This window comes from Diabrotica virgifera, chromosome 7, assembly GCF_917563875.1.
Source record: "Diabrotica virgifera virgifera chromosome 7, PGI_DIABVI_V3a".
Classification (NCBI taxonomy): domain Eukaryota; kingdom Metazoa; phylum Arthropoda; class Insecta; order Coleoptera; family Chrysomelidae; genus Diabrotica; species Diabrotica virgifera.
Window position 1 is genome coordinate 249902568 of NC_065449.1, and position 19900 is coordinate 249922467.

Below are 19900 nucleotides of genomic sequence, written 5' to 3' on the forward strand. Positions count from 1 at the left end.
ACCTTAATATAAAAAAGACATGAATCATAAATATTTTTTATTGAAAAAATCAGAAATTTTTATTCACCAATTCATTTTCGTCAAATAATTTGTGGTGAGAGACTGAGAATATGTTTAACGAATGATCCGGCAGATCTAAGTTGAAAATGTTCTCTTCTACTTGCAGCGTTTTCAGTCCGTCGAAAATGATGTCCATTTCGTGGGTATCTAAATTGCATTTTTCAAACGAATACCTGTAGCCGTTCATCATCTGTTCTCTGTATAACGTATATACCATATTATCACAGATAGTCGTTTTTAAATAATCATATTTAACAGTGGAAAGGCTTTTTATGGAAATAACTTCTAATCCATCTGGGACCTTTTTCATTTCTAATATTTTTTTACCTAAAACAAAAATCAGGTACGCCGATGATACAGTACTGATTGCTGGCAGTGAAGAAGAACTAGAAATTCTGTTAGCCAATGTAGTGCGAGAAGGAGAACTATATGGCCTTGAGGTGAATGTAAAAAAAAAACTAAAACAATGGTAATTTCAAAAAAGCACCTACCAGTTATAAACATCCTAGTCAACAACAACCTCGTGGAACAAGTGAAAACGTTTAAGTACCCAGGGTATTGGATACATGAAACCTTAGACCAACAACAAGAGGTTAAATGTAGAATAGGACAGGCAAGAAACACCTTCTTAAAGATGCGACAGTTACTCACTGCCCGCAATCTTGATCTGTCCCTACGATATCGCATGATATAGTGTTATGTACTTATAGCCAGGGAGGTAGTGTCAAATTTGACCGGAGCATTTTAGCAAGGCTGGTTTCTTTTTATTTAGGTAGGTGTTTCAAAGCTTATTAACAAATGATGTGTCAGCTGGCCCAAAACCGGGGATTTTAGTCAAGAAAAGGTGAAACATGAAAGTTGATGGACCAACGCTACAGCTTAAATATCAAATATTTATATACGTTACTCAGAAAATTTAATGGATTTGCTTACTTGGCTCCTACGTTTCACTCAGGAGATCGGGGTTCAAATCCTGGCGCGGAAAATTCTTTTTGTTTTTTAAATTGACATTTTATTTTGAAAAATATTTATTTTTATAATACCACGTTTTTATTATTTTAACGAGACAATATAAAAAAATCTGTATGTCTTTTATAGAATCGCAAACTAGGCATTTTTGGTCATAATATTATGATTGATCTTAATAAGCAAATTTGTTGTACATGAACCCCTGAAGGTTCCCGAGTTGGTAAGACCAACAATCTAAGTGAAAAGGGAGATATTATTTGTTATTTTTTGGACAAACTGTTTTTTCTGAATTTTATATGTTGTGGAACCGAAAGATACAACCCTAAATTTTCACTTTTCTATCACCAACCCCCATGTTTTAATAGCAATCTAAATATTTCCCTATTCTCTATAGTAAATAAAAATGAATGTTTGTCTGTACCTATGTCCCTTATAGAATGGCAAACTATGCATTTGGTAGAAAAAAGTATAGGTACGCAATATTTTTTAGTATTTTTTGGCTTTCTGGTAATTTTAGGTATTAAACATTCAAACATTATTTAGTTTTAAGGCGGTACGAAGTTTGCCGGGTCAGCTAGTTATTAATAAAAAAGTATTAACTTTTTTAACTCTATTAATTATTAAGTATATTAAGTATACATTATTAAGTATTAACTCCTTCCTGGGTTCATGTAAGTACAAAAACTTTGCTTGAGGTCATCATATGATTAAATGCATAGTTTACGATTCTATAAGGGACATACCTACAGACAAAAATTCATTTTTATATGTTATAGAGAACAGGGAAATAATTAGATTGCGATTAAAAAAATGGGGGTTGGTGATAGAAAAGTGAAAAATTAGGGTTGTATGTATCTTTTGGTTTGACATCACATAAAATTATGCAAAAAACAGTTTGTCTAAAAAGATAAAAAAAATGTCGGGAGGGGGGTGGGGAGACCAACCCCCTCTTTCACTTAGATTGGTCGTACTAACTCAGGAAGCTTCAGGGGTTCATGTACAACAATTTTGCTTATTAAGGTCAATCATAATATTTATGATCAAATGTATATATGCTATTTCATAAGTTCTATGCATAATTCTATAAAAGACATACAGATTTTTTTATATTGTCTCGTATAAATCATAAAAACGTGGTATTATAAAAATAAGAATTTTTCAAAATAAAATGTCAATTTAAAAAACAAAAAGAATTTTCCGCGCCAGGATTTGAACCCCGATCTCCTGAGTGAAAGGTAGGTGCTAAGTAAGCAAGTCCATTAAATGTTCTGACTAACGTATATAAATATTTGACATTTAAGCTGTAGCGTTGGTCCATCAACTTTCATGTTTTACCTTTTCTTGACTAAAATCCCCGGTTTGGCGCTAGCTGACACATCATTTGTTAATAAGCTTTGGAACACCTACCTAAATAAAAAGAAACCAGCCATGCTAAAATGCTCCGGTCAAATTTGACACTACCTCCCTGGCTATTATATAGTGTAATATTACACGGCGTGGAAGCTTGGACGTTAACAGTCAGCTAATTGCTACGATTAGAGAGCTTTGAGATGTGCTTCGTCTTCGTCATATGCTGAAAATTCCATGGCGTTAGAAATGAAAAATAAGTCTTAAGGCGTATGAATAGAGAACGTGAACTCACAGAAATTGTCAAGAAACGTAAAACATCTTATCTTGGACACATATTTAGACACAACAGGTATAACTTTCTTCAACTTATTATAGAAGGGAAAATAGAAGGAAAACGCGGCCCGGATAGACGACAAATGACCTGGCTGCGCAACATCAAAGAATGGACAGGATTAGACTTTCTAAGTATAATAAGAAAAGCCCAAAATAGAGAAGACTTTGCAGAAGTCATCGCCAACCTTCGCTAAGAAGACAGCACCCAAAGAAGAAGAAAACAAAAATAATAGATGGTATACATTTTTATTTTTTTATTTTTAAAAATAATAGACTTTACTAATAAGCTTCCCGTTTGTAACAGGATTTAACTCATTATTCAGATCTTTTATCTACGACTGATATATAATATATGTATTATACTTGTGGTGTTTGCAATATAATGCCATATAATAATCCCTTAGGGATTAATAATGCGGGATTAATAGCTATTAATCCCTCTGGCACAACAATCACAAAATTCACCACGGAAACAAAATAATCAACCTCAAAAAGTGTCACTGTCAAATAAAACGAATAGTAGGTATATTTGTGTTGAGATGGACGAAAATGAAGAATCTTTTAATTGTACACCACCAGAAATTGTAGAACTAGCTACAGCAACAGCATCTACCTTAATACCTGAAACATCGAAATCCATTTATAATAAAACGTACGCAACCTTCAACGAATGGCGTGTTCGAAACAACGCGAAATCATTTTCCGAAAATGTTCTGCTGGCCTTTTTCGCTGAATTAAGTGCAAAATATAAACCGTCTTCATTATGGTCATTCTATTCAATGATTAAATCTATGTTGAGAATAAACCATGACGTTGATCTGGAAAAATACGGCAAACTAAGAGCGTTTCTAAAGAGAAAATCGGAAGGATTTCAAGCAAAAAAGTCTTCCACTCTAACCCCAGAGCAAATTAGGAAATTTATTGACAAAGCTCCTGATGAAATTTATCTTTTACATAAGGTAAATATACATATTTAATTTGATTTATTCAAAAACTCATATGCTTATTTGCTTCAGGTAATATTGATCATTGGAATTATGGGTGCATGCCGCTCAAACGAACTTTATCAAATGAATATACAAGACGTGAAAATTGTACGAAAATTTACCATAAACAGTACGTTTTACAATATTGTGAAGAAATACATCGATCTCCGTCCGTCACATGTGAAAATAAATTCATTCTTTCTAAATTATCAAAAATCTAAATGTACAATACAACGTATAGGAAAGAACAAATTTGCAGATATTGGTAGGCAGATTGCCAAATATTTAAACTTGCCAAATCCTCAAAGTTATACCGGCCATTGTTATCGCAGATCATCTGCCACTCTGTATATTGATGGAGGAGGCGATTTAACTGGATTAAAGCGTCATGGGGGCTGGAAGTCAACACAGGTAGCTGAAGGATACATTGATCAGTCTATGAGAAACAAGGCAACTACAGCAGATACTATCGCTAAAGAGATAAACAGTAATGTACCATCTTCTTGTTCTACAGCAATCGAGATCCCAAATATTTGTATTAAAAACTCTACTAAAGTTAATGATGATTCTCAACCAATTCAGTTTATTAATTGTACTATTACTAATTTTAATGTTTTTAACAAATAAAGTTGTTCATTAAAAATCTTAAATTAATTAATTTGTCGTAGATAAAGTAGAGTATACTACTCGCAATAATGGCTCTCATTCCCTCGGAATGTTACTCCCTCGCCGCTAACGCGGCTCGGTTCGTAAATATTCCTCGGGAATAATAGCCATCATTATTGACTCGTGGTATAATCTACTATTAAAAATCTTTAAATACTTATCAAACACACGTTTTAATTTTGCAAGTAGAACAGCGTAAGCGAAGTAATAAATAACTCACGCATGTAGTTTTCCAGACATCAGCAAGGTTGTTTATGACATAACGATACACTTACATATTAACGAAAAACATAGACAAACATATTTATAATACATAACGATGTATTGACAAATTGTCAAGTACCTATTTCAAGTATCTATGATTATATGCTTCGTTGACTACCAAACGGCATTTGATTGTGTAAGCTGGATAAATCTGCAATAAACGAATCAGAGAGCTGTAAATAAGACCGGCAAACATTCCATCCGGAATAAAAAGCCCTGATGATGATGAATTTTATGATATTTGAAATTATCTGAAATATTGTTAAAATATTGTACATGTCATACCTTTTAAATACAGTCGATCCTTATATGCAAAAAGCGAAAAATTTCCGCATTCAACCCATATTTTTTTTGTATCGTGATGAAGTGTCGGAGGGAAAACCACGGGCCATATCGTAAAGCCACTGTCTTCGAATACACACGCACATTTCTTATATAAACTAAAGACTAGAAATTTATCTAAATAATTGCAGCACTTATACGATCTCTCAAGTATACGTTGTGGACAGGTATACTGTTCGCTCCATTCGTTCGTTTTGTAGTCGTAATAAAAAATGTTCGCTGGGATGAATCGATTTTTACCAATACTTCCTACAAATAAAAATTACACTTTTATAAATAAAAAAGGCATTATAAATATATAAAATCACAAAAAAAGAAGAAACCAACAGTTGAGATTGATGCCAAAATATGGGAGAAATAGGTACTTACTATGAAGAGTTATTTAAGGCGACAGAAAGTTCTCTCGAATTTACAGAAGAAACATACCTTGATGATGAAATCGAAATTGAAAAGCCGTCATATGAGGACTTTTACCGTGTGATAAGAAATCTAAAACAGAAGAAAGCAGCAGGCCCAGATGAACTCCCAAACGAGCTAATAAAACGAGGCGGAGAAGAACTACGACGGAAAATATACGACCGTATAATAAAGATTTGGGAAAAAGAAGGAATGCCCGAAGAATGGAAAACTGGATGGATATTTCCGATTCTAAAGGGAACACCACAAAATGCAACAACTATAGAGCATAGAGGAGTAACACTGTTAAACAGCTGCTACAAGATATTGACAGCACTAATCAGACAAAAACTCTCAAAATACATTGAAATTAAATAGGAGACTACCAGCACGGATTTAGAGAAGGAAGGTCAACAATAGACGCAGTTCACAATACATAATCACATAGTCAATTGAAAAATGTTACGAACATGATATCGACTTACACATCCTTTTCATAAATTTCAAGCCAGCCTTTGACAGCGTGACAAGACCCGACCTAATAGAAGACATGAAAAACCTAGATATAAGTACCTACCAATGAAACTTATAAATATTACCAAAATGACAATGGAAGGAATTACTCAGATAATTGAAAAGAAAGTTGCTCGTGGCCAAGAAGTCCATCTGATGTTTGTAGACCTTAGAAAAGCGTATGATAGTGTCCCGCTGGTTAAATTATGGGAGGCACTGGAGAAAACAAATGTAAATATAGAATTGGTTGAAGCCGTAAAAACGTTGTACTACCAACAAACAACAAGAATTAAAACGGGAAATCTCATAACACCTGGATTCACAGTAACTAAAGGACTAAGGCAAGGATGCTGTATCTCACCAACACTATTCAAAATATACCTCGAAGCAGCACTCAACAAATGGAAGAAAAAATGTACGAATATGGGCATACCACTAACGGACTCAACTTTGTACACGCTGTGCTTTGCGGATGACCAGGTGATCATCGCACAGGACTCTGAAGATCTTAGTTACATGATGCGAAAACTATTAGAAGAGTTTACAGAGTGGGGCCTAGAAGTGAATATGGAAAAAACTGAATACATGAGTATCGGAGGAGACCAACATAGCCTCCGAGTAGAGGAAAATCAAGAAATAAAATTATGTGAAGACTACAAATACCTGGGAGTAAAGATCACTCAAGACGGAAAATTAGATGCAGCTATTAAGGAACGAAATATACAGGGTAGGAAAGGCATATCCTTACTAAACAGCGTACTGTGGGATAAAAATATTTCTAAGGAGAATAAAAAAAGAATATATAACACTATAATAAAAAGCATCACAACATATGGATGCGAAGTGTGGCCCATAAAAGACAGAACAGAGAAAATGCTTAGAGCAACAGAAATGGACTTCTGGCGCCGTTCAGCGGGAATATCTAGACGCGACAGAATAACAAACGAGAGAGTCCGAGAAATCATGGGGGTTACACATACTATTGTTGACGACATCAGGACGAAACAACTCAGCTGGTACGGACACGTAAGGAGAATGCCGGAGAATAGAATACCAAGACAAATCCTCGAATGGCAACCAAGAGGAAGGCGCAGACCAGGAAGACCTAGAAGTTGAAGAGAAGGAGTTGATAGAGAAATCAGGGACAGAGAACTCGAGGACGATCTATGGAATGACAGAACGAGATGGAGATTGGAAATCGGAAGACGTCGAAGAACGTTGTAAACCGATATTATATATATATATATACAATGGAAGGATCGACGGCAGCAATTACAGATAACGGAATCACAGAAAATATAGAAATAGCAAGATATAGAAGGAACAATAAGAGCTACAGAAATAAAAAGTACAATTATAACATCGACGTCGCAACTTGTGGCGTATGCTGATGACATAGCATTAATTAGCAGGAACCTAAACAGTTCAAAGGAAGAATTTACGAAGTTATGCAAGGAAGCATCCAAAAGGGGTTTATAAATAAATCAGAACAAAACAAAATACCTAATATGCTCAAGAAAAAATTCAGTTAATGTAACAAATTTAAATGTTGGTGAATATGAATTTGAAAAGGTAGAACACTTTAAATATTTTGGGGTCTCAGTTAATGGAACTAATGATAGAAGCATCGTAATAATAATGAAAGAATCCAGGCAAAAAACAGAACCTACTGGAAATACAATAACTTCCTCAAAGATAAGAAGCTTACTCAGAATACTAAACTGAAAATTTACAAACATCAATTACACCAATAATCACATATGGTGCTGAAGTAATGTGTCTGACCCAGAAAGAGGAAGAAAGATTGTGGTTCCTAGAGAGGAAAATAACTCGGAGGATAGCAGGCCCACTAAACTTGGGTAATAATGTATTTAGAAATTTAGAAAACTCATGAACCACGAAGTAAGAGAACTTCTGAAAGGAGAAGACATCGGCTTTTATCAAGGCACATAGACTCAGATGGATGGGACATATAGAAATGAGAAATCCAGAAGCCGTTATCAAGAAAATTGCCAAATAGAGACCTGTATCAGGCAGACTACGAGGAAGACCAAAACTAAATAGGAGAACCAGATAGTCGAGGACCTTAAGAAGACGGGAGTCAGAGAATGGGTAACCATAAGCAATAACAGGAACGAATGGAGACAAATTGTAGAAGATTCCAAGTCACACAATCAATTGTAAAACCAAAATGTTAATGCGGATTGATTCACCGCGACAAACGAATAGGAAGAGCACAAAGAGGGCGCCAATCACTCCACTAGGAGTGTAGATGCCTTGATGATGATCAAGTGTGGGTAGGAAAACCAAGGGCCATATCGTAAAGGAGCTATTTTGTTGGTAAACCAGCAAAAAAGGTTTTAGAAAAATACAAGCTTGTTAGATTTTTCCTGAAACAATGCAAGTTTTTGATCTATGTACATTGACTCCCCTAATGTTACTGTATTATATAGTCCATGTGGTGAGACCGCTCCCGTCTGAAAAACATTTCTAATTCGGTTTCTCTGCGGATTCATATTCAAAAATGTCCCCTTTAAACAAATCTGAAGGGTGCCGGACGGAATTTTTGGACAGAAATTGTTTAAACAATTTTTTTAAACAAATACATAAGATCACCTTTTATTGCTCCAAAAAGTATATTTTTTAGGTTTTTTGGGTAAATCTAAACAAGAAAGGTATCTTGTGATTTTTCTCAAAAATTGACAGTTTTCGAGTTATAGACGATTTAAAGTCTAAAAAATGGGAAAATACGATTTTCTAGGCTTAAAAACTCATATTTAAATTAGTATTTTTAAGAGAGCCAATAACTTGGATTAAAGTTTAAACATTCCTTTGCAAGATTCCGAAGAGTGATCGGGTCTAACTTCAATTTAGATAGTAGTTTTTTAATTGTTAGTTATGTCCATCCGGTTTTTTGCCGGTGCGGCGCGCACTATTCTCAAAAATCTCCTATTTTCCTCCGAAAAATATTTTTTCTAGATTCTTTGGGATATTCTAAATAAAATAAGTTTCTTGACATTTTTCTCAAAAGTTAATAGTTTTAAAATAAGCGATTTAAAATCCGAAAAATGACAAAAAAACAAATTTTCGCATTTTAAATCGCTTATAACTTTAAAACTAGTAACTTTTGAGAAAAATGTCAAGAAACTTATTTTATTTAGAATGTACCAAATAATCTAGAAAAAAATATTCTTCAGAGGAAAACAGGAGATTTTTGAAATAGAGCGCGCCGCACCGGCCAAAAAGTCGGATGGACATGCATAATTAACAATTAAAAAAGTACGGTCTAAATTGAAGTTAGACCCGATCACTCTTCGGAATCTTGAAAAGGAATGTATAAACTTTAATCCAAGTTATTGGTACCCTTAAAAATACTAATTTAAATATGAGTTTTTAAGCCTCGAAAATGCGTATTTTCGCATTTTTTTAGATTTTATATCACCTATAACTCGAAAACTGTCAATTTTTGAGAAAAATCACAAGATACCTTTCATGTTTAGAGTGACCCAAAAACCTAAAAATATATTTTTTGGAGCAATAAAAGGTGATCTTATGTATTTATTTAAAAAAATTGTTTAAACAATTTCTGCCCAAAAATTCCGTCCAGCACCCTTCAGATTTGGTTAAAGGGGACATTTTTTGAATATGAATCCGCAGAGAAACCGAATTAGAAATGTTTTTCAGACGGGAGCGGTCTCACCACATGGACTAAGTATATACTGACCTGAAATAAACACCTTAGATCCCACTATACATGCTTCAAAATGTGTTCTAGGGAAAGGAAAAGGCATCCTCGTTTTCGTTATCCATATCTCTTTGATCGAATCGTATATCAATAAACTATATTTCCGTTCCACATCACCAGGCACATGCACCAAATGCTCTCCACCAAACAAAAATATATACTCTTTATATCCTTTTAATATAAAACGTCTGAATTGTTTTTCGACTTCTTCTGAAATATTTACGAATCTTCGAAATACACCAAGTTTCCGATCTAAAATGAAAAAACATTAAATTATAAATTAGACCAGGCACGGTGAAACATAATCCGTTAATAAAACTACTGAGAACAAAGAATATCGACACACGGCATATAAGAATAATAAATAATCAGTATTATATCCAAGAAAGCTACTTATGGTTAGCAAACAAGACGTCGGCCCTATGCAACTAATTGTCAATAATGAACCTTTAACAAAAGTTAACCATTTTAAATACCTAGGATGTTGGATAAATGAGACACTAAATCCGGATGAAGAAATTAAAACTCGTATAGAAATTGCAAGAGGAGTATTTATGAAACTTAGATCTATTCTGAGCAACTCTCGGCTGAATTTACAACTAAGAATCAAGTTCCTAAAATGTTATGTGTATTGTGTATCCTGTATTACTATAGAGGGTGAGGCAGATAAAGGGCCTATTAGAAATATCTCGAGAACTAAAGGTAAGAAAATCATGAAAATTGTTATACAGGGGTTTTGAGGTGTGAGCTATTTAATGAAAATATTTTGGTCTCTTTGCTTCTTCCGGTTATACCGGAAGTTTATTATAACTTCGTTTTTTTAAATGGGACACCCTGTATATTTTTACATTTTTGGATTCTCCTCGATTTCTTCTTTCTTTAAATATAAGGTTTTGTAATATTATACAGGGTAGGTTAAAAGATAATTACGTTTTCTTATTAATTTCGTAGCAATATTCACACCCTGTAAGCTTGTAGTAGTTTGACATAATAAACTCTATTTATCTTCAAATGATTTTTAATATAGTCTTCTATTGTTAACAATTATTAGTATAGCTAAATTTTTCGTTTTAGTGTACAGGGTTGGTCGAAACACGGAATGAGTATTTTCTAAGTTTTCTTAAATGGAACACCCTGTATTTTAGTATTGTAATGAAATGTTGTTTTATGGTACATTTTAATTACTTAAGCACTCCCTATACCTAACTGCTTTAATTTGTGAGTTATTGGTGATTAAAGCAAAGCATTAATTGCAACACAAAATATGTGAAATTGTATTAGGTTGGCCGTGAAAATATTCAATCACAAATAATCTTTTGGAAATAAGTACATATTAATCTAGACTGATACTTAAAATTGCCAATAATGGTTGAACTGTCAAAATACCATCGAAGTTAAGATTGTTGGTGCGATTAACAATTAAGCACAAATTAAAGCAGTTAGGTATAGGGAATGCTTAAGAAATAAAAAAGTACCATGAAATATCATTTCATTACAATAGTAAAATATAGGGTGTTCCATTTAAGAAAACTCAGAAAATACTCATTCCGAGTTTAGACCCACCCTGTATACTAAAATTAAAAATTTAGCTATACTAATAATTGCTAACAATAGTAGACTATATTAAAAATCATTTGAACATAAATAGAGTTTACTATGTCAAACTACTACAATCCTACAGGGTGTGAATATTGCTACGAAATTAATAAGAAAACGTAATTATATTTTAACCTACCCTGTATAATGTTACAAAACATTATATTTTAAGAAAGAAGAAATCGAGGAGAATCCAAAAATGTCAAAATATACAGGGTGTCCTATTTAAAAAAACGAAGTTATAAGCAACTTCCGGTATAACCGGAAGTACCAAGTAGATGAAAATATTTTCATTAAATAGATCAGTCTTCAAAACCCCATTATTCCAATTTTCATAATTCAGTTACCTTTAGTTCTCGAGATATTTCTAATAGGCCCTTTATCTGCCTCACCCTATATATGGATGTGAAACCTGGATCATGAAAGTTAACATGATGAACAAGTTGGAAGCCTTCGAGATGTGGTCATATCGTAGAATGCTCAGAATATCTTGGGTACAACGCATTTCAAACAGAGAATAAGTCCTAAATAGAGTAGGTCAAGGTGAAGGTGACTTAATCAAGATGATAAAAAAGAGAAAACTTGAATATCTCAGACATGTAATGAGAGGTAGCAGATACAGGATGCTGCAGTTAATGCTCAACGGAAAGATCGACGGAAAAAGAGGAATTGGTAGAAAGAAATATTCATGGCTCCGAAACCTTCGTCAATGGACTGGCTTAGCAGGTCAACAATTACATGCCGCGCAAGATCGAGAACAATATCGGCAAATTGTCATGAAGCTACCCACGCCTAAAATTTGAGCACGGTACTTAAAGAAGAAGATATCCAAGAAGCTGTCATAAGAATAAATAATTTAAAAACTAATAAAATAAAAATTAAAAGAGGAGTTAGACAGGGCTGTGTCTTGTCGACATTACTGTTTAATGCGTACTCAGAGGAAATATTCAAAAAAGCATTAGAAGATGAAGTAGCAGGCATAAAAATAAATGGCCTACCCATACGTGAAACTAGATATGCTAATGATATAATACTAATAGCAGAAAATATTACAGATCTACAAAGAATTTTAGATAAAGTTTCTCCAACGACTGAAGAATTTGGTCTGTGACTAAACATCAAGAAAACAAAATTCATGGTTATATCAAAGAAAACTATTAGAAACATCAATCTACACGTAAATAACACTAGTCAACAAATAAACAAAAAGAAGTTGCGACTGATGTTAAAATGGCTGTACCGGGGAATTTAAAGCGTCCTGAATGCGGGGAATTCAAACACTAAAATTTTTCACCACGTATTGTTGTGGAATTGTTTTTTTTAAGGAAATTCAAAAAAATTAAATTTATATCAACGACCATGAAATGATAGTTTTTCATCACCCTGTATATGGCCAAATTTGTTTAGAATTTAATTTTACTAGTAAACAAGTGTTTCGGAAAAATTAAAACGATTAGTGATAATTATTCGACGAAATGGACGGGACATTAATAAAACATTTCGGTGATTAGAAAGTGGAGAGAGCGTTGACGGGACAATAACGTTTTTCAGATCCTTCCGGGAAGGTATTTTAATGTGTTATACAAACTGTATTATTTTTAGCTGTAAAAGTAGAGAGTAGAAAATAACTAATTATGATTTTCCTTGAAATTTGACAAATTGGAAAAAGTTATGTGGAAGAATATTGGGTTTCTTAAGAAATAAATGGTTTGAGAGAGGTTGTTTAGTGGACGAAAAATATCGGGAGAAGGGATAATGGATGTGAGAGTATGGATTTGAGAGAAAAATAAAGTCAGTGTGTAATGAACATCGAGAGAAGGCAGCCGAGTTTTTCAAAAGTGTAGAATCAGTGTAGAGTTGGTGTGATCAGCCTTTATGAGCAGAGTCAAGTTGAAACCAAATCGTCGACCAGTTGAAGAGTTAATTTTCCTGGTCCGAGGGAGATTCCTTTGTTTTGTCTAGAACGAGTAGCTGATTATTATCCGTTTGTGCACAAGATATTCGAGCAAGTCCTGTGTGCTTTTCTTGGAAGCAGTTTTGACGAGGGGGATTTTTTCGCAACAACCAGAGAGTACGTGTTGAGAGAATCAAGGACAGCGCAATCCAGAAAACGAGGGAGTGGAGAATAAAAGGTTAGTCAAATCATTTGTCTGAATGGAGAAAAATTATTGATATCAAGACCATATTTGTTTAATTGTTTATTGAACAATTTTTTTGTAACGCAGTTAGTCATTTCAAATTTGAGAAATCAATTCAAAAGAAGAAAAGTAAAATTTATTCAATTTAGTATGAGTAAATAAGAAATTAATTAAATAAATAATTTTGTCAAAACAAGGAGATATCAGAGTTAGAGTTTTAATTTATTAAGTTAGAGATTGTTGCAACAAAGTTAAATTTTAATATTTTTGAATCATATGTACACGGCATTTGATAAAAACAATAGATTACATTTATATGAATTTGAGTGTTGTCAATTTCCCTGTTTCTACCCTGGAAGAAGTAAGCAACTAGAAATACTAGAAGCCATAGATTACAGGTATTGTATCAAATACAAAATTAGCCCTGATAATAAAATTGATTGGAAAATTTAATTGGAATTTAGTTGTCTTTACATAGGCAATAAATAAAATAATTGGATAATCAATCAAATTAAGATTTTGCTAATTAATCTAAATAAATAGAAAAGGTAGAGCATAACAGTATATATTTTGAGTTATCTTCTTCTTAAGGTGCCGTGCATTTACTGCGTAGGCGTCCACCGTACATTGTCTTGTCAGGTGAAATGTTAGATTTTGAGTTAAAGAATGCATCCAATATTGCTGTTTATTATAAAAATCCTTATATACTATATACACATAAGTAAAGAACTAGCATATTCCAATTTTCCCATAAAACTATTTGGATTAACACAAACACACATTTTATCCTGCATAGTAAAAAACTAGGATAGCCCCTGGTTACAGTTCCTAAGTATTATAAGGTGTACTGGCGAGTAAATTCCAATTAAAAAAAATCCATAATTCTAATCTAGAACCTAGAGTTAAGCATGTTCTTTGGACAAGTGAAGGTCTCGAACTAAATCATGTAATTTGACTTGTTGGATGCAATAAGGCGCTTTTTCGTCGCTTTCGGTAAAATAAGAATCATTCTTTTCTGATACATCATCGGGTTCACTTGTATCGCCATACATTTCCAAATCTTCCTTACAATTTGCCGGTGATCCTGGAACTGGTAAATCTTCTCCATGGTAAACCGGTTTTATTGCTGAGATAATATCTGGATATTCAATTTTATGCTTGCTTTTCCTTGAAAACACAGACACTTTCATGCAGAAGTAACAGTCGTTAAAACGGTTTAGAACTCTATAAGTTTAAATGGGTAGGTTTACTGATTAAAGATTACCTTTGGTTTATTCTTTATTTAAATGTTAATGTGTTATTCGTAGACATTAGATATCCTAGTGTTGCCAAATTATGCACAACTTTAAGGAAAAACGGTAATTTGATAACATCACGCACAGATATATTACAAATCACTGTTTTAAAAAAATTTTAGTAAAATACTCATAACTCAAAAATCGCAACTCATTTTTTTTTAAATCATAACTCAAAAATCTTACGTGTTACGAACTTTTTATCATAATAATCATATTCAGAGAGCAAAAATTAACAAAAAACAGCATTTTGCATTCGAGTCGTAAATTTGTTGTAAACTAGTGTAATAAGACGATAGAACGAGTTCAGAATTATAACAATTTAGGGACAACATTAATGAAACAAACGATTATACCAAAGAAATCAGAATTAGAATAAAAAAGGCTAGAAGTGCATTCAACGATATGAAACAAATGTTATGTAGTAGAGACCTCAGCCTAAAATCGAGTACTAATATGTTGTAAGTAATGTATTTTCTGTTATTTTGTACGATGTGGAGACATGGACTCTTAATAAACAATGTCTCAATAGATTGGAAGCATTTGAAATGTGGACATATCGAAGAATGCTGAGAATTTCCTGGACAGACAGAATAACCAATGAAGAAGTACTAAGAAGAATAGAGAACACCAGAGAGATACTGGATTCCATCAAAATAAGAAAACTACAATATTTGGGTCATATAACACGTGGTGACAGATATGAATTCCTGAAATTAATAATGCAGGAAAAGATTCAAGGAAGGCGCAGCATAGGTAGAGGAAAAATGTATTGGCTGAGAAACCTCAGGGAATGGTTTGGATGCAGCTCAACTGAACTCTTTCGGGCTGTAGTGTCAAAAGTTCGAATAGCAATGGTGATTGCCAAACTTCGTCTAGGAGATGGCACGTAAAGAAGAAGAAGATTTAGGAAAAAATAAATCTATTTTTAAATACAGCACCTAGAGACTGGTATAACTTTTTGCATTGTGTTCTGGATAACTTCAGGAAAAATGTCTACAATATAAAAATGGGTGGAAATGCATACTTGCATTTTAAAGTGCATAACATGCATCCAAAAGTGCATAAACATGTCAAAATCAGTATATTAATGGCCATATTTTGTTATTCCCCCCTCTATTTTAGTGTCTAAAATTTTCAAATTATATTATAATCTATAGAACTACTAGCTGACCCGGCAGACTTCGTACTGCCTCAATAGATAAAAACAAACTTTTGTATACAATAAACTTAAAATAAACAAAAGGAATTCGTAATTAATAAACAAAAAATGCTCGATGTGAATGAGGTTTTATTATTATTTTTAATTAATTACACATATGATGTTTGAAGTAATAAAGCTTAGTTAGAAGTAACAAAATAAAGTTTGTAGTGCAACAGTTACAATCTTAAAGGGCCTAGCCGGGTAAGATGGTGAAAAGTGCCCCCAGCTCGATTTAAATTCCATACAGGCCACTTTTTAGCACATATAGAGGAACTCACTTTCTGAAATTTTTAGCCCCCTAGGTGGTCACGTGACCCCCCTAGAGCCTGATTAGGCATTTTATGTTTTTATTTTTTATCTCAGCCGCATCAAGAGCTAGCCAAAAACTTTATTTAAAAAAGTTGTAAGTTTCAAAAAGATCTATATGAAAATTTTTTTTTTATTTTTTGGCGGGAAATTCGAATTTTTAGAACAATTTTAAACTTTTAAATAACTCTGAAAAAAAACTAAGACACTCGTTTTTACGAAAATCAATTATAATGTGTATTTTTGCACAATCTTTCACGCTGAATTTTTTCAGATTTTTAAAATTGGTGAAACGTACCTTTAAAACTAAAAAACCGCGTTTTTTCGGTTTTTTTTTCGTTTTTTGATACAATTTTATATATATTTTTCAAAAAAGGTAACACTGTCACTAGAATAGGTAAAAACTGAAAAATAATTGGGGTTTGCTTAATAAAAATTTTTTGTAACGCCATCGATTTTCAAGATACAGGGCGTTGAAGAAAACAAAATTTTACACATTTTTTACGATTTTACTGAAACTACTGGCAACATTGTAATAAAACTTGGTGGGATTTAAGAGGTAGTTATTGTGCATGCTTTGACATACAATTAAGGATTTGATATTCATCATTGGCGCGCATAGGGGTAATGGTCTGAACTTTTTAAAGAATAAAGATAGTACGCCACTGACATATTTCAAATTAACAATGGTTTTTGAATTTCTCGTTCAATTTGTGACAAAAAATGTATCTTCTTATTTTTTTCATCCGACGCGCCATTTTTATTCAAAAAATAAAAGATCTTAACCCTTACAAAGTATTCGAACTTCTAGTAGGTACTTTCTACATCTACATAATAAACTCGTAAATACATCCATTATTATCAAAATTAATTCGAATACTTTGGAAGCGTTAAGATATTTTATTTTTTGCAGCAAAACGGCGCGTCGTGTGAAAAAAGGAGAAGATAGATTTTTTATTGAAAATTGAACGAGGAATTCAAAAATGATTGTTAATTTGAAATATGTCAGTGGCGTACTATCTTTTTTTCTTTGAAAAGTTCAGACCATTACACCTATGCGCGCCAATGATAAATATCAAATCCTTAGTTGTATGTCAAAACATGCACAATAACTACCTCTTAAAACCCGCCAAGTTTTATTACAATGTTGCCAGTAGTTTCGGCAAAATCGTAAAAAATATGTAAAATTTTGTTTTCTTCAACGCCCTGTATCTTGAAAATGGATATCGTTACAAAAAATTTTTATTAAGCAAACCCCAATTATTTTTCAGTTTTTTACCTATTCTAGTGACGGTGTTAAATTTTTTGAAAAATATGTATAAAATATCAAAAAACGAAAAAAAAAACCGAAAAAATGCGGTTTCTTATTTTTAAAGGTACGTTTCACCAATTTAAAAAATCTGAAAAAATTAAGGGTGAAAGATTGTTCAAAAATACACATTATAGTTAATTTTCGTAAAAACGAGTGTCTTAGTTTTTTTCAGAGGTATTTAAAAGTTTAAAAATGTTCTAAAAATTAGAATTTCCCGCCAAAAAAAATAAAAAAAAATTTTTTCATCTAGATCTCTTTGAAACTTACAACTTTTTTAAATAAAGTTTTTGGCTAGCTCTTGATGCGGCTGAGAGAAAAAATAAAAACATAAAAAGGCTAATTAGGCTCTAGGGGGGTCACGTGACCACCTAGGGGGCTAAAAATTTCAGAAAGGGAGTTCCTCTATATGTGCTAAAAAGTGACCTATATGGAATTTAAATTGGGTTGGGGGCACTTTTCACCATCTTACCCGGCTAGGCCCTTTGTTTATCTTATAATGAATATAACAGCTTTATTATATCTACATTCAAAACAACCCTCTATTTATGATTGGGTTCGGGGAGATTCCAAGTCTGTAGGTGTTGATTAAATAAAATTAAATTTAATTAAAATTAAATAAAAATAATAAATAAATTAAAAAATAATAATAAAATTAAATAAAAGAAAATATAGTCTAATAAAAATATATAAAATTTAATAAAATGAAATAAAATAAAATAAAATAAACGAAAATAAATAAAATACTTAAATTAAATAAAATTAAATAAAATTAAACAAAATGAATTAAAATTAAATAAAATTTTATAATTTGCTGCTTGTTCTTTTCGTGTGCTCATAATTTTTCTCCTACTTACGGTTCCGTTTAGAGAATTTTTTGAAAATTTCGCAAGATTAAAAAATTCATATTTTGCCCAATTTGAGTCCCAAAGTTAAACTGTTCCACTTCTCTTCTATGAAATTTGTCGCTCGTTCTTCTTCTGTCCTCAGAATATTGCTACGGTTTGAGATATTATATTTTGGACACCGATTGCACTAGAGAAACAATTTTAGTACCGTTTTGCTCCGAATAGCAAGGAGTCTACCTACTTAATTTCATATTTTTCACGTCATTATTGTGAGAGTTACGGCGTCATGGGCAACCCCCTAATGACGTACGGGTATGAAATATAGACAGCAACCTACTCCCAGTCCAGTCCAATATACCTGCAAAATTTGATAAAAATCGGTCAAGTCGTTTCGGAGGAGTATGGTAACAAACACTGCGACCGGAGAATTTTTAATGTAAAATGTAAAATATTTAAATGGCTATTAAAAAATAACGGTCCGAGATAGAAAATTGAAAATTCAGGATTGTGTGTATCTTTTGCTTCTACATCTCATAAAAATAGTAAAAAGTTTTTCCAAAAATTAAAAAAATATATCAGGGGGCAACCCCCCTTATGACGTACGCGTATGAAACTCCATATTATCCTATTCCCAGTCCGCTCGAATATACGTGTAAAATTTCATAAAAATGTGTTCAGTCGTTCTCGAGTTATAAATGGTGTAACTAACATAACCTCGACTTTCTTTTATATATATAGATATTACTTACCATAGTAAATCACATGGAGTTTGCTCCTATCTGCAACAAATTTTTTATATACTATTTTTCGTTTATACCTATCTAAAATAAAATCATTATGTACCTAATGTCCAGCAGCATATCCAAATATAGTAGGCTTTTTGGTCATACGGGTCTACCCCAAAATCCCGACAGCCAAAATACCGACAGCCAAAATCCCGACGGCCAAAATCCCGACACACCAGAATCCTCACAGGCCAAAATCACGACACGCCAGAATCCCGACAGGTTTGATAAGTTCCTTTGTAACATATAATTACATTTATTTCTGGTTTTTTTATTATGGCCATCTGCTTTTTATTTTTTGTTACTAAACAAAAGTATTTACCATTTAATATGAATTAATCTTCTAAATAAAATTTCTAATATGGGTATATGAATTAAATTTTTTTTGCCAATTTATAGTCCAATAATATATTATGTATAATCAAATCCTGAATTCAAGTTTACTTTCATATAATAGATATACTCAATGACATTAGAAGTGTTGCACCCAGAAGCAATCATTTCTTGAACTTAATTTTTTGGCAACACAATGACTATTTTTAAAGCATGCTATGATAACAATATCAATGTTTTATCTTTTATAATTTTTGTAAAAATAAAGTTTTATCTTTAAATTTTTTTGTGAAGAAACCAATTTATGAAGACCGGTTGGTACATAAATGTTTAGTTATTATTCCTCTGTCTAATTGTATTCAGTGCAAGAATATGCCTCGAGTTCAAGGACACCAAAATTACCACCATTTTAGCGATTTTGGCAGGGGTACAATTATTGCCTATAAAGATATGGGTTTGTGG

General features: G+C 32.6%; 2 protein-coding genes across 6 annotated transcripts in view; both read right to left on the bottom strand.

Moving 5' to 3' along the window:
* Positions 1-19900, bottom strand: part of LOC126888403 (uncharacterized) — a 59815-nt gene that overhangs the window by 24414 nt on the left and 15501 nt on the right. For 3 of the 5 annotated variants that reach the window (XM_050656644.1, XM_050656645.1, XM_050656642.1), the window contains 3 exons: positions 19070-19099; positions 9604-9876; positions 4914-5219 (listed from right to left, as the gene is read on the bottom strand). In XM_050656644.1, coding sequence (XP_050512601.1) covers positions 4914-5219; positions 9604-9876; positions 19070-19099 — 609 coding nt within the window. The remainder of the gene's footprint in view (positions 1-4913; positions 5220-9603; positions 9877-19069; positions 19100-19900) is intronic. The other 2 variants (XM_050656646.1, XM_050656643.1) reach the window with 1 other exon arrangement.
* LOC126888404 (uncharacterized) lies at positions 25-1030 on the bottom strand. The gene is made up of 2 exons (XM_050656647.1): positions 552-1030; positions 25-387 (listed from the first exon to the last, which is right to left on the bottom strand). Exons 1-2 carry the CDS (start codon positions 745-747, stop codon positions 50-52), a joined length of 534 nt encoding a protein of 177 aa, XP_050512604.1. The 5' UTR covers positions 748-1030; the 3' UTR covers positions 25-49.

Bases quoted from the DNA above. Each gene is read 5' to 3' on its own strand.
- LOC126888404 (XM_050656647.1), bottom strand. From the start codon at position 747: ATGCGATATCGTAGGGACAGATCAAGATTGCGGGCAGTGAGTAACTGT. The intron at 388-551 runs GTAGGTGCTTTT...TTTTTGTTTTAG, and splicing joins GACTAGGATGTTTATAACTG to GTAAAAAAATATTAGAAATG.